The sequence below is a fragment of the Rhineura floridana genome, chromosome 2 (genome assembly GCF_030035675.1).
Source record: "Rhineura floridana isolate rRhiFlo1 chromosome 2, rRhiFlo1.hap2, whole genome shotgun sequence".
In the NCBI taxonomy this organism is placed as follows: domain Eukaryota; kingdom Metazoa; phylum Chordata; class Lepidosauria; order Squamata; family Rhineuridae; genus Rhineura; species Rhineura floridana.
Genome location: NC_084481.1, coordinates 118,718,576 through 118,733,285, shown reverse-complemented (window position 1 = coordinate 118,733,285; position 14,710 = coordinate 118,718,576). Strand labels below are relative to the sequence as shown.

General features: G+C 40.4%; 1 protein-coding gene across 3 annotated transcripts in view; it reads left to right on the top strand.

Annotated features, from left to right (window-relative positions):
• The window catches only part of INSC (INSC spindle orientation adaptor protein), a 250,036-nt gene extending 235,991 nt beyond the window's left edge, over nt 1–14,045 (top strand). For all 3 annotated transcript variants that reach the window (XM_061610294.1, XM_061610295.1, XM_061610296.1), the window contains 4 exons: nt 888–954; nt 2,430–2,585; nt 4,006–4,082; nt 11,057–14,045. In XM_061610294.1, the coding sequence (XP_061466278.1) occupies nt 888–954; nt 2,430–2,585; nt 4,006–4,082; nt 11,057–11,185 (429 nt within the window). In that variant the 3' untranslated portion in view covers nt 11,186–14,045. The remainder of the gene's footprint in view (nt 1–887; nt 955–2,429; nt 2,586–4,005; nt 4,083–11,056) is intronic.
• Nucleotides 14,046–14,710: the final 665 nt, after the last annotated feature.

Genomic DNA, 14,710 nt, shown 5'->3' with positions numbered 1-14,710 from the left:
TACACTATTTATCATTTATTTACTGCATCAGAGCACTGCATAAAACACAAAAGTGCCACTTTCTCTTCCTACCAGGCTTTTATGGCTGAGCTGTTGTGAGGTGATAATAAAAGTTCTATTTGTAGTTTTGAATCTGTAATAGTCCCTTCACATGCTCAAGGCATCATTTGATGTGGTATCCAACAAAGTCATACTCAGAATAGACCCATGGAAGTCAAAGAACTTAGTTACCATGTCCATTGATTTCACTAGGTCTACTCTGAGTATGACTTGGTTAGATGCCACCCATAGAAGAGACTTTGGGGGTTATTTAATCCAACTCCATGAACTGTGCAGGATTTGGAATGCAAGATTGAACTATGGCCTCTCTGACAGGTAAAGACTTGTCTGAGTTGAAAGGAGTTTGCAGGCACCATTAATCAGATGAACGATGCCACCTGCAAAGCCCTATGCAATGGGCTTTGCAAGACCCAACCACCAGCTGATTCTCAGGTCTTGAGAAGCCCGTTGCAAAGCTCTCCATAGTGGGGTCTTGTGCAGCACTGTGCGGTAAGCTTTGCAAGACCCCACAACTAGCTGATTGTTAGGTCTTGTGGAGCACTTTGAAAGGCACTTTGTGGACTGTGCATTAGCCTGCATGGTTTGATTTCAAACCATGCAAGCAAAGAAGAGTCACCTAATGTCAAATTTGTCCTTTCAACCTGTCAAATTTGACCCATAGGGGGTGAGGGAGATCAGTGACTTGGCAACCCCTCAGTTAGTGAGAAATAAGAAAGCGGAATGTCCCCATACCTAATGGGCAGCTTAGAAGGACCGGTTTTACATAAGTGGTGGTGATAAGAGTTTTGAAATGTAATGTTTCAAGTGGTTCTCTTTCTTTAATTTAGGTTGTGACAATATTAGCAAACATGTCTGTCCTGGACCAATGTGCCTCAGAAATAATCCAAGCAAGTGGTATGTATTTCAACAATTAAATGGTAGGTTTATATGTGTAAAATGCAGATGAAATTGAAAGAGCAAGTTCACATCTTAGGGTTGGCCACTTTTAACTACAGGGCAATTTTTAGTGTTAACAGTGAACATCAATAAAAGTTAACTGTGTCTAATAGCCACTATTCCTTATCACAGTCTTGATGAAAATTGCCGTTCCTCTCATGGCTATATTAGCCCCAGAAGAAAAGCTCTAGTTCAGTGATATTGACCTGTAGCTATCCAGATGTTGCTGGGTTCCAACTCACATCAGCCCCCAGCTAGCATAGGCAATGGAGAGGGCCACAGGCTCCCCATCCCTAGTTTAGTTCCAGCCAACGGACGATCATTGTGGCATCCAGCTTGCACTTCTGCTTGTGCAAACAGGAATTACACTTCCTCTCCACCCCCTTGCAGCTCCCAAAATCTGTCCCAGAGGATCCAGAGGGCTTGGGGTTCCCTCTGGAGCTGATTGGGGGTTGTAGGGAGGAGAAGAGGAAGGGTATGTCCTGGTGTGTCCACAGATACAGTGTTGGATCTCGCCCAGTAGGAGCTTTCCTGCTGAAGCAAACAGAAGCCACAGAGTGTCCATTTTTGCCAGGATCTTAGCCCTCCCCATGCACCATGGTCCTGAGAAAAATTTCTATGTGTTTTATTTCTAAAATATTTCTGGGTAATCTTCTTCTGCATGGTGAGTTGTTTTCTATGATGTCATTTCCCATTAGTTGATACGTCCATAGATTATTTTGCTTGTTTGTCTTGATAATAATGAGATAATAGCTACCCATGGAAAATACAAGAGGGGCCTTCCGCTGGTGCTCCCCATATAACGCTATTAATGATAATACATTTTTCTGTAATTCAAAGTCATTCTAGGTCAGTATTATTATCCTCATATAAACAGATGAAGGATTGAAAGGTAACCCGGCAATAATAAGGGTTTATTGCCAGTTTACAAGAACATGCCTCATGTGTTATTATTATTATTAAATTTTATTTATACCCCGCCTTTTGGCCAAAGGCCCTCAAGGCGGCTTACAAAGAAAAATAAACACAGGTATAAAAATACAATATAAAAATACAATAAAAATACAATAAAAGCAATACAATTTACAAAAATTAAATTAAATAACAAATAACATTGTTAAGAGGGGAGTGGCATCACACCTGCCTGCTCTACCCCCTGCGTGCAGTGTACTCAGCGAGTGTAAGATATGCACATACCAAGATGCACATGAAGACCTCTTCCATGCAAAGGGGAGGCGGGGAATCCTGCATCAGGATCGGCTTTTGATTTTCTAATTATATGGAGATTGTACCAAAATTCAGACAGTTTGGGGCCACAATACCGCTGAGGGTTTTTTGGGCGGACGCCGAATCTGTTGCTTCATTTTTAATTCCACCTTTTGTACTGGGATGAAGTCTGGGATGCTTATCGACAGTTTCTCATTCCTTTGTAGGTGTTCAAGTTCTAATGGAAATGCTGTTTGAGAAACCGTCATCTGGGAATTCACCAGAGGTAGCTGCTTGTGAACGAGTTCAGCAAAAAGCTGCAGTTACGCTCGCCCGGCTGAGCCGTGATCCTGAAGTGGCACATGCAGCCATAAACCTTAGTTGTAAGAATTTTAATGCTTAATGTGCTGGCACAGTGTGAAATATGCAAAATGCTACATCCTTGTAATCGAGGAAGCAGCAGCTTTGATTGTCTTCATCAAAGGGATGTCATTTAGCTCAAGTTGTTCTCCTTTCAGCTCTACCACACATTTGCTAGTGTTTGGGCTTCTTTTTTTCCCAGTTCATGCAGGATTTCTATCCCTCTGTGTGGACTGAACATATGTGCCTTTTGAACCACTCCTGTGAATCAGCTGATGTGAGCCCACATCACCAGCTACATGTCATCAGCAGTATGGTTTTTTTCCATGTTGCTCATGGTATTAACATTTCATTAGATGTTTAGTTAGTGTGGGGAAAAAGTCTGGTTGTGCAGGGAGAAAGAAGCTCCTCCCCCTCAGGTGTATGAAGGGACACAACTTTTGCAGAATTAAACATTCTGCATGTTAACCCAAATGCTCAAAAAATGTTGTGACCCTGCTCAAAAAGCGTAATCATGTGGATAACAGACATTACACATAATCAGTTGGCCCTGCACATGGCGCTGGCACATGCTGGATTATTAAAGATTATTGCCACCTTGGGCTTCTACTGGGAGGAAGGGTGAGATATCAATCAATCAATCAATCCCACTCGATCTGTGAATCCTTTTTCTTCATCCTTGAATCCAGTGCCACAGTATGATTATTAGCATTTTCTGCTTCCTAAAGAAAACAGCTTATATTGGATTTCATTAGTCATCTAGAAGACAGGTGATGATATTTTTACAGGATTTATCTGTACATAAAATAGTAAAAGGGGGGGAAAGTGGGAAATCTTTTTCAGCCAAAGGCCCATGTTCTCTTATGAGGGCCACATACTAATGGCATGTGTGGCAAAAGTGGGTATGGCCAGACACACACTACTTTTAATCCTCCATCCAGGCAAGCAAGAGATATGATCACAATTCAAGGACACATTCCAGCCAGCTAGAATCACTGGGGAGGGGGTGCAGAGCAGAGGCACAATAAGGGTGTGGTCTGGTCAGAATTCTAAAGGCCAGTCAGAGAGGGTGGGGGACACATTTCTTCCCCAGGCCTGAGGGTTCCCCTCCGCTGCTTTGTAGTCATTCAGTGACATAGGTGGGATCTTCCAGATGGGAAAACAGGAGGTGGAATTCTAGATCTCTTAAAATGGAATCATCATTATAAGGCGATATTCCCCAAATAATGGAGGGATTCAATGGCCATAAGAAACAGAACCATGTGTGCTTTCTAATGCACATAAGGGAAGTTCCTTTCCTGTTTTCTAGCATCACCTTTCATTTCATACATCAACATTTTAACTGAGATGGATAAATCTGGAAAATATATCACACTGACCCAATGCTGATAATTGTGGTGATTTAAAATACTCTCTTTTCAATATTCTTTTTTAAAATTATAGGTATTCCACGCCTCATAGAACTTTGCAGGTCTCCTGTTGAAAGAAATAACAGTGACTCTGTTCTTGTTGCATGTTTGGTAAGTGCATCTAATTATTCCCTCTTTGCTATACTTTTCCTGTGGGCTTTCTACGCACTGGAAATATATTTAGCACAGTAGGGTGAGTTTTATAGTCCCTCCCTTATCTGTAGAGCATATTAGACTTATCTTTTATTGTTGGCTATTATAGATTTCTAGAGAATACTGCTTCAAAATCAGTACAAAGTAACCTTTCATTCCAAGGCAGAGTCCCCACTCCACCCTGACCACAGATATTATGGGGGTATTCACACGTTACTCTGTACCCAGGTAGAAGCTCCCTGTACCTGGGTTCAGCTACTCTTGGGAAAGAATGGAGAAGCCTCTGGTTTGGCTATCTGGCTTTCTTTGAAGGGTGCTGCATCTAGAGAGTAAGTCCCAGTCATCCCAGTAAATAATATGCATAGGATTGCATGACATAAAGTATATTTTTCTTCGGGAACTATGTGTTTTAGGAGTGAGTAGAAATAATACTATAGCTGCAATTTTTACAGAAGGAAAAATACAACACAAACGTCTGGTTAATTCCTTAATTAGGAACAAGGTATTACCCAACTGGATTTTTCTCCTTATGGACCAACATGCTTTTTAATTATCTGGGTTATTCTTATTATCTGAAACCTATATATTTAAAAGCCATTTCCCATGATTGTATCAAATTCAAGTGTCTTCATCAGGAAATGAAAATCCAGGTAGGGATATGTAGATGAAGAGATGCAACTATGCTGATCGGGCTGCATGGGTGCACTCTTGGGAGTGTAGGGTTTGCTCAGCTGGTAAGGCCACACAGCTCAACCTCACCACTGCCCTGCCTCACCCTGGAACTATCCTGGTAATTGGCAGTGGCCCTAGCATTGGGAAGGCACTCCTGGCAGAGAAGAAGCAATATTTGATTGGGATCAGAAAAAGCATAGGAAGCTGACACCCCAGGTTAGACTATTTATCCATATAGTTTAACAGTGTCTACTCTGATTGGCAGAGACTCTCCAGGGTCTCACACAGAGAGAGGTCTATCAAAATTGCCTGCTTCCCGATCCATTTTAGCTGAATATGTCCGGGATTGAACCTGCGACCTTCTATATGCAGTGCATACAGTCTTGCCACTGAATTATGCTCCCTTTCTTCCCGGGGCAGAGGGCAGATTTAGCTCTTACCCCACTGTCTCCAAACACACCTCTTTACTGTCTTCCATATATGAAAGGGATGGAGAACCTGTGGCCCTCCAGATATTGTTGGGCTTTCATTCCCATCAGCCCCAGCTAGCATGGCCAATAGTCTGGGATTATGGGAATTGTAGTCCAGCAATATCTGGAGGATCACAAGTTCCCCACCCGTGATATAAGTGAATATGTGCAATATGGAGGCCCTAGCTCTACATACCCCACCTGCCATAATGATTGGTATGTTGCCAGTTTATCTGTAATTTGGCATCCTGTTTGTCAACAAAAAATGTCTACAAGTTTTATTATGATCTGGGTCTCTTCTGTTCCTGAGACCACTGTGTTGTGGACAAATATGCATCCAGAATGTTACCAGAAGTGGAGATTTCAAAGTTAGAAGGTACAGAGGTTTACTATTCTGGAACCATTTTCTTTTCATTGCAAAGGCAGTTAGCCTTTTTTAAAAAAAATTATCAGGTTGCCCTAAGCAATGCTCAATATTTTGTGACTTCCCCTCTGAAGACACAATAATATAATTTCCATAAGAGCCACATTATTTTTAATGAAGATAAGTAACCTTTTATTTTTTATTTTTTAAGATGTCTTCAAAGCTTTTTTAAAATGCTTTTTAAAGATGTTTTGTGTTAATGTATTTTAAAGCCTGTTTTTATGATGTTTTAAAGTGTTTTTAGTGCTTTTGTTTGCCGCCCTGGGCTCCTGCTGGGAAGAAGGGCGGGATATAAATCAAACAATACTTAAATAATAAATGTGGTCTATATTTCTTTGTGCAACTGAGTTTTATACTCACATTTTTGTCCCCAAATGGTTGGAAATCATGTGATTTATTATTTGATATATGGTAATGCTACAGACACCAATCAGAATGGAAGCAGCTGTATGCTAAGTACCGTGGAAAGATAATTCCTATGTAAATTTTAAGTCTTAACAGTCTTAAGTAGAGAGATGGTTTGTCTGAGGTCACACTATAAATCTATGCAGGACAAGAGCAGAAAGAATATTGACCCTCAAAGTGCTTCACTGGCACAAGCTCCATAGAATTGAATGTGCCTTTTGCCAGCAAAAGCATTTTAGGGTCTGTAGGAAGGGATACTTTCAGATATCTTGGTTTTAAGCACCCTTTTAAAATGGTCTTTTTCACCTTTGCATGGATTCCGTTTAGTTTGTTCAGTTGGGGCAAGCAGATTTCCATCCCAAAATTAAGCCAAGAAAGTCAAAGCATAAGATTGTTATTTCAAACAATGCTGGAACCTAATAAATGTAGTAGTTTTCTTTTTGGCAGCTATGGATTGGGCTGACTTTAAGGATTTGGGAGAATGGAGATGCCATGAGACTTTTACTTCAGAATGTAAAGGGGAAGATTCCAGTCCAGGAATAGGAAATCTATGCCCCTGCAGGTGTTGTTGGATTCCATCTCCAATCAGCCCCAGTAAGCATAGCCAATGGTCAGAGAAAATTAGAGCTGTAACTGTTGCACTCCCACTTGCTATGCGATTTACCAGTCATACATTCTATAGCAGCATTGCCTTATTCCCCCCACCCCAGCCTTTGCTAACAAACATCCAGGTATACAGTCAAGCCTCACCCCCCCCATGTATCTCTATGTTTCTAAAAGATCACAGCTCTGGGTTGATCCCCTGTAACCTGTTACAGTTACTCTCTAGGGAAAACCCTCTGCCATCATTTGATACTGTTTCTCCCTTTGTCTATGTTTTATTAACACTTGTATTCTTTGTGCTAGCGGGCCAAGAAACAGGCATATTTTAAACCCCCAATAGATTTTATTTGACAAAAGATATAAATAAAACAAGAATACTTTTACTTCAGCTTTTCAAACATGTGGTTACAGATTGTTGTTCTTCAGTTCATGTTACTCATTAAGTTCCTTTTTTACTACAAATAATCCTGCCTCACTACCCACTACTCAGAGCTTGGAAGATTACTTTTAAAAAGTAATAAATTACAGTTACAGTTACATGGCTCAAAAAGTAGTAATTACCGTTACAATTACAATTGCTCTGAAAGTAACTGATTACTTTACTTTTCCTCAAAAGTAATCACTACGATTACATTTCAGTTCCTTTAAAAAAACGCCTACAAGGTGCTGGCCTTGGCTGCTGCACATCTAAGTAGCCTAAAACAACATTAAAAATAAACAAACACATACAGAGGTAGTAGAATAATTATTTTTATTCATAAGATAGCAGTGGTGGTCTCTCCGCTGGTAAGGGTGGTGGGGAGGGAGGCTGTGGCCGTACTCAGATCTTTGCACATCAAACAAAGTGCAACCTCCCCCCCAACTCAGCCAGCCAGCATAATCTCTCTCACTTAACCACCTCCCGGACCATGCCCTGCCACCAAGTAAGTGACACTCACCCAAGCAAACATTTTCCTTTTCCTCCTTCTCCTCCTTTATCCATATTCTTGACCTCTGGTTCCTTTTCCCTCCACTCCATTCTTCACCACCACTATCTGTTTTTTTAAATAATTGTTTTCTCCACTCTACCCCGTCTCACTCTCCGCCTCCTCCCTCGTCGCCTGCTACCCATCCACAGAGCATGATGAAAGAGCAACACTGCACAGAAACCCAGTTTGAGGCACATGATTTTCATCTACAAATCAGAGGAGCAGAAGACTTCCCTTGCTCCCACCCCCAAGTAATGCCCCAAAGTAATTCTGGAAATGTTACAATTACTCCACAAAAGTAGTAAAATTACTCCTAGTTCTATTACAATCAAAATGTAAAGGAATTACCCACTCGTTACTCAAAAAAGTAATGAATTACAAGTAATTCGTTACTTGTAATGAATTACTTCCAAGCTCTGCCACTACTAAATAACCATCCAACCCTAGCCCACTCAAAAACTCTTCCCTATCTCTTCAAACATCAAACCCTATCTGTCAACTGTCATTTCTCAAATGCAAACCAACTATCCCTCATTCATTCAGCCAATCACACACAGCACTCACCAATATTCCATCTCACTCACTCCTCCTCCCTTTACTAACACCAGATATAACATAATACTAACCTCTACTGTAAATATTATATGTACATCACAGTATGAAGCATTTACTAGTCTTAGGGGATGTTTCATGAGACGTACCACAAGATGGGAAAGGAATCACTTTGTAAAGTGGAAATCTATCAGAGAAAGCAGACAGTCTGGTCCTCAGAATGACTTTATTTATTTATAATATACCCACTTTTCTTTATAAAATAATCCCAAATTGGGGCACAGTAACTAAAAAGAGAGGTGACTGTAATCCATGCCGGTGAGTAGCATCACAAAAAAGCACTGAGTTTAATGTTGTTCTGTATAGCACCAAAAGTAATTTGACAGCGAAGTTGGTTAAAAAGAGAAATTTGGCAGAGATGTAGTTTTCTTTTCAAGCATCCATATTACAGTTGTGATGAGATCTGAGAAGCACAGCTTTTACCAAAACATTTTATGTGTTTCTAACAGCACAATGTTATACATACCTACTTTTGTGGACAGGGATGCTGTCATTTAATAGTGTTCTCTATCCTGACCGCTATAAATCTAAATATGTAAATCAATCATAGAATTTTGATTAACTGTTTGAGAGAGTGCTTTTTACAATGTTGAGTCCAAACCAGAGGTGTAGTTGGCCAGGGTCTTGAGGGGTCTTAGACCCCTTACTTTTTGGGGAGCCAGGTCCCAGCAGGGTCTCTATGCCTCCAGCACCCTATGAGCCAATCAGCATGAAAGGGGAGTGTGTTGGCTGCTAACCTGCTTCCTTGTCCTTTCCTGATGATTGAGGCCAATCAGAGTGAAAGGAGGCGGGTCAGCCACTGAAAAGACTTTTCTCAGATGGTGTTTCAGCTTTTAATGATTTGTTAATTTATGGGGTTTTTTTGTAATGGCACTCACTGGTATGGAGTACTGACACCTTTTTTGGGGCTGCCCATGTCAACCATCTGTGGAATCCACGGTACATTTACCAAGGTATGAGTACCAGCACCTTATTTTTTACCAGAAAAAGCACTGTGTGTATATATAAATGTGTTTGTTTGTGTGTGCGCACATGCACATTTTAAGGTGAAATGCAAAATAATGTGTTTGTGGTGCAGTCAACACCAGAGGTTAGGATCAGGAATTTCCATGCTTAAGCCCCCTAAAACTCATAAATTCTGCCCATAAGCAGTTACTCTTAATCTTAATATAGCAGCCAAGAAGGAAAACTCAGGAAAGGAAGTTCCTTATTTTACAGCATGAGGAGGAGGAGGAGGAGGAGGAGGAAAAACTGCCTGAATGGATAAAGCCTGTCTCTCCTTCTAACATTCTACTTATGTGTGGAAGGAGGAGAAGGTGACACAGGGAGATAGCAGAAGGGGGTAGAAAAATCCCCTCCTACTTTCTAGAAGGTGGCAAAGTTCAAAAGATTACAAATTCTTATGTAAAATGTGTGCCTGCCCTGCTTAGAGAATGTGAATTCCTTCATTTAGGAAAAATGGGATTTGTGTCGACCCAGCAACAAACCCCGGAGAAAGGGGGGGAGTCTAAGCACCTAGTAGTTTTTTTAAAGTTTGTGGTTTTTTCCTTATTGCTTTAGGGCTTTCTGAGTCAGTTATGCCACCACAATGAGTGTCAATTGCAAGAAAGCTGTTATTAGTTCCTACTTCAAAAAACCAAGAAAGGTTGCAGAGAATGAGAATTCTGTAACTGCAGAAGAAGAGACAGTGAATCCTGATGATAGCAGTTTGATAGCAGCAGGAGATAAATGTGTAGACACTGAAATCACTCATTCAAGCAATACCTCTGATAGAACAGTCCAGTGATGACAGTGATAGAGAAGCAGAAAGCAGTATTCAAGCCTGGCAAGATTATTCTATAATCTTAGAAGGGGGCATGGCTGTGAGTATCATGTAGGGACCCTGCACATCTGAATTTGACACTATACTACTGGTTCGAAGTAATTTTCATGTAGACGAGTAAGTAACTATTCATACTGAATCAATAAAGATAGTGGCAGTTCCCGGTTTGTGAATTCCCCCCCAGGGAGGTGCATCTGTCTCCCTCACTACTAACTTTCAGGAGAAATTTACAGACATTCCTGTTTACCCAGGCATTTGATGGGTGATAAACATTGGCCATGGCAACCTTGACATTAGTAACTGATGGTATGTGATAGTTTGTAAATGTTTTAGATGGTTTATAAAATGTTTTTGGAAGGTTCTTAATTGTTTTTAAATCTTTTCAATTGTATTGTTTTAAATACATTTTATTTTAAATTGCATTATTCCCCCATGTTACAGAGGCCCAACTGGCCTCAACCAGAAGTCGGACACTTAGTGTCACTGACCCCATGTTGTGGAACACTCTTCCAGCAAAGATTCAGCAGGCATCCTCACTTACGATTTTCAGGCGTCTTGTGAAGACTTTTTTTTTATGCGCAGTTGTTTAGAATTTTCTTGAGTAGCCAGTCATTATAATGATGGCTCTGTATTGCTTTTAAGGTTTGTGTGTGTGTGTGTTGCTGTACACTGATTGATGTTTTGCAAAAGGGTGACATATAAATACTTTTATAAATAACTAAATAAGTAATTGTTTTAACATTATGGTGTTTGCCACTCTGGGCTCCTTTGGGAGGAAGAGCAGGATACAAATGTAATACATCGATCAATAAAGTAGCATAAATGGTGTCAGTTAATGCTAAAGGGGACTTCTGCTGAACCTCAGCATATGAGTCATTCTGAACAAATGATGTTTATCTAGCATTACATAAAGCCACCGTTTTATTCTAAAACCTTATTGTCACATTTTCTTTCAGGCAGCATTACGCCGACTTGCTGTTGTTAGCCCTGATGGCCTTCAAGAGTCAGATTTCCAGCAGTTGGTAAAGCCCAGGCTTGTGGATTCCTTTCTACTTTGTACCAATATGGAGGAAAGCTTTGTATAAACAAACAGAAAATATACCAAACATAGCAGCTAGTGCTATCAGGACAGTGTAGCTAACAGTTTATTTATGATTAATTTATTTTAACTGCAAAGAAACTAGCATGGGGAAAAATGAGGCCATTAAGAACTTTAGAAGAGCCCTGCTGGATCAGACCAAAGGCCCATCTAGTCCAGCATCCTGTTCACACAGTGGCCAACCAAATGCCTAGGGGACGCCTGCAACAGACATGAGCACAAGAGCAGTCTCCCTATTTGTGTACCCCAACAGCTGGCTCTCAGAGACGTACTGCCTCCAACACTTGAGATAGTACATAGCCATCATTGTTACTGGCCATTGATAAGTCTTACCCTCCGTGATTTTGTCTTTTCTGATCAGGGGAAGGGATCAGTCCTGAGCTACATAGAGCCCTCTTTTCCCTCTTCCCTGGGTTTCTGCAGCAGTACCCTGTCCATTACACAGAAGAGGAGGCCTGTACATACCTCTAATATGCTGCCAATGCCCCCTCTTCTGGATCCTAGCTGACAATGATATGAACTTCGCGGAAGAGAGGATGGCTGGATAGGTATGTGGGAGGAAAGCCCATAGGTGGACTACATAGTGCTGGATAAGTATATGGGTACATGCAGATTCCCTGTTAATATGCAGTATGTAGCTATGCTATATTTCCCAAAGTGGCAAACTACTCATAACACACCAACATGTAAGGGAGATCCGACAGCCATTTTTATTTCCAAAAAATGCTTTCGAATGAAGGACACGATTACTTTTTCCCAGTGGGTGTTTTCCTGTTCCAAATCACTACTCCCACCCAGCTGCTTCCCCCTTCACAGAGTTCAAGATGCATGTTTACCCTCATCTGGAACTCTGAGCAGTGAAAGGCAGTGTATTGGCAAGGGTGAATTTGGAGTAGAAAAACCATCAGGAGAAAGGGTTTAATAACTCTCTGCTCAGAAGGGCCCCCTCCTAGAGCTGCTTTTAATTTTAAACAATGGCATTTAGAGTTTCCTTATATGAGTAACACCATGAATGTCTTGTTGACTGGCCTGAGAAAATAGCATAGTAACAGACCCAGATATTCATTGTGATATCTTCATATTCAGAGTTGGACAGAACCTCTCCAGTAATACCTCTGGAAGGAAAACCTGTGGCTTTAGGTTAAAATGTTTACCATGCTTTTCTTTTTAACACAACTTTATATATTCACAGTGTTATTAAAACATATTAACAAATGAAATGGAAACAAAGAATATCATGTAAATTGTGGGTGCAGTCTGGCTCTTATTTAAGTCACTGGCAAAATGAGATGATGGAAATTTATGAGCTTTATATCCAAAGTTGAATTTTATGTAGGCAAATGCTAACATAAATTATGTTAACTAATGATCTTGAGAAGGAGAGTCAGGCTGTGTACAAATGTAATACTTTTAGTGTAGTGTTGACTAAATGATGGTGAAGTTATCCACATTAATGAGAATAGGTGCTGTGCTGAAAATTTCTTCTGCATTTTTCAACTCTTCTCCATCACTTAATGAGAAAAGAAACTGCATCTGAAAATTGTCAGAGAGGAGAGAAAATTTTGATGGCAATCTCATGGGTGGGATGTAAGGCTTTTGTTGTGATTACCCTACTTTTGAGGTGGCCAAGGGATGTTTGTGAGGGTCCCTTCTTCCATTCTACAAACGATCTCTTCAGTGATCTGTACTCTGCATCTCCTTGGCTGCCTGGGCTTCCTGAAAACCCCATGACATCCTTGCCTGAGCTTTCCTGTAAGCTTTGGAAGGCAGGGAGGCTATATACCATGCACTGGACAGCTCTTCATTTTAAAAGTGAAGGCTTTTTACTTTGAAGAAATCAATACAGAAAGATTTTTATAAAGGCAAAAGGAAGGATTTCTCTTGAAAACAAAACTACCAAATACACTGTTCCTCAGGCACTTGGAAGCCACCCTCAACATGTTCCTGCACTTCAGTTAAAGTCCAGGGGAAGATACCATGAGGTAAAGTCTCACATAGGATTTTTTCAGATCAGAAAGCATGGGCAGCTGGGGAGTCTACGGAGCAATGAAGAAATGCTTAATGGAAAGAAAAACACACATCGTCCTTGTCCACCTCACAGCAATAAATTCAGCTCAACTACTCAACCACCATCATTATAAAGAAATTCAAAATTTCAAAGTATCCTGTGTATGAGGCAGAAAATCAGAAGCCTTTCTCACAGGGGAAGAAAACTGTAGGTCAGGTGTGGGGAACCTTTGGCCCTCCAGATGTTTCTGAACTACAACTCCCATTATGTACATAAATTTACCATGTTTGCTGGGGCTGATGGGAGTTGTAGTTCAGAAACACCTGGAGGGCTAAAGGTTTTCCACATCTGCTTTAGGGAAATTGGAGAACATAGGTATTTAGCACACCACTAGTGAGAACTAGTTTCTCCACATGGCTCCTATGATCATCTCGACTTCAGTGGAATTGTGTGTCTGCTTAAATTAAGAATATTGTATGACTATTCTGTATTCAGCATCATTAAGGCCAGCAGGATTTAAACATGCATAAATAGGAGCACTATTGCAACCTCAGTGTTTAGAAGGGTTTGTGGCAAAGTGCCAGGTACCTAGTTAAGCTCTTGTTTTCTGAGTGGCAGACCTGCCAGAAACATTTTCATATCAGTGATTTTCTGTCAGGCTATTGGAAACACTTTAAACATATATTTAATGATTGAACAAGCCTGGCCTGAAAGGCCAGCACGTTAGAGAGTCTTCTTTTGTACACCATATGATACTGGCATATGTACTGAATATGTGAATCACATTTAACTGAAAATGTTTAATTATTATTATTTTTTGCTCTGGCATATGTTTGCATTCACCCAAATACTATTTATATTTGTTTTTGTCTCCATTATTATTAAAGATTATTTGCAATGAAAATCCCTGGTCAAATCCTTATTTGAAGTCAATATTTTAACATACAAAATGAATCCAAGGAGACTGCACATCTGTGGCCAAAATGTGGCTATCTTTTGACAATTTAAATCAATGCAAAATACTCTTAACCCTCTGCTTCTGAACAGATTTATCTGGAATGATGTCCCATTGTTTTAAATGTAACTTTATTCTATGTGCCAATATGTTTTGGTTATATTAATGTACAACAGAGAGAGAAAGAGAGAGAGAATGAATATATTGTTATGCACACCCCAATCTCTGAGCAGTGAGAGGTTTCACTGGTCCCGCATATCCCTTAGGTTTAGTTTCCTTTGAATAAAGCTCACTGGGGACTTACAGTGTTTCTGTGATATACAAGGCTTTATTTACACATAAGTATAGGCTGAGCATAAGATGGAAGGCTCACAGCATTAACACTCCACCAGATCCTGCTCCCCCATTAAGTTTCTTCTAGGGGGACCACCAATGCTATAGCTTTGGTTTTTCACAGAAAGCAATTCCATGTTCTATGTCTCTTTCCAGCTTCATCCTCAAGGCTGCTAGTCCCTTTTGTTCTCTTTCACACACAGATACCTTGATGA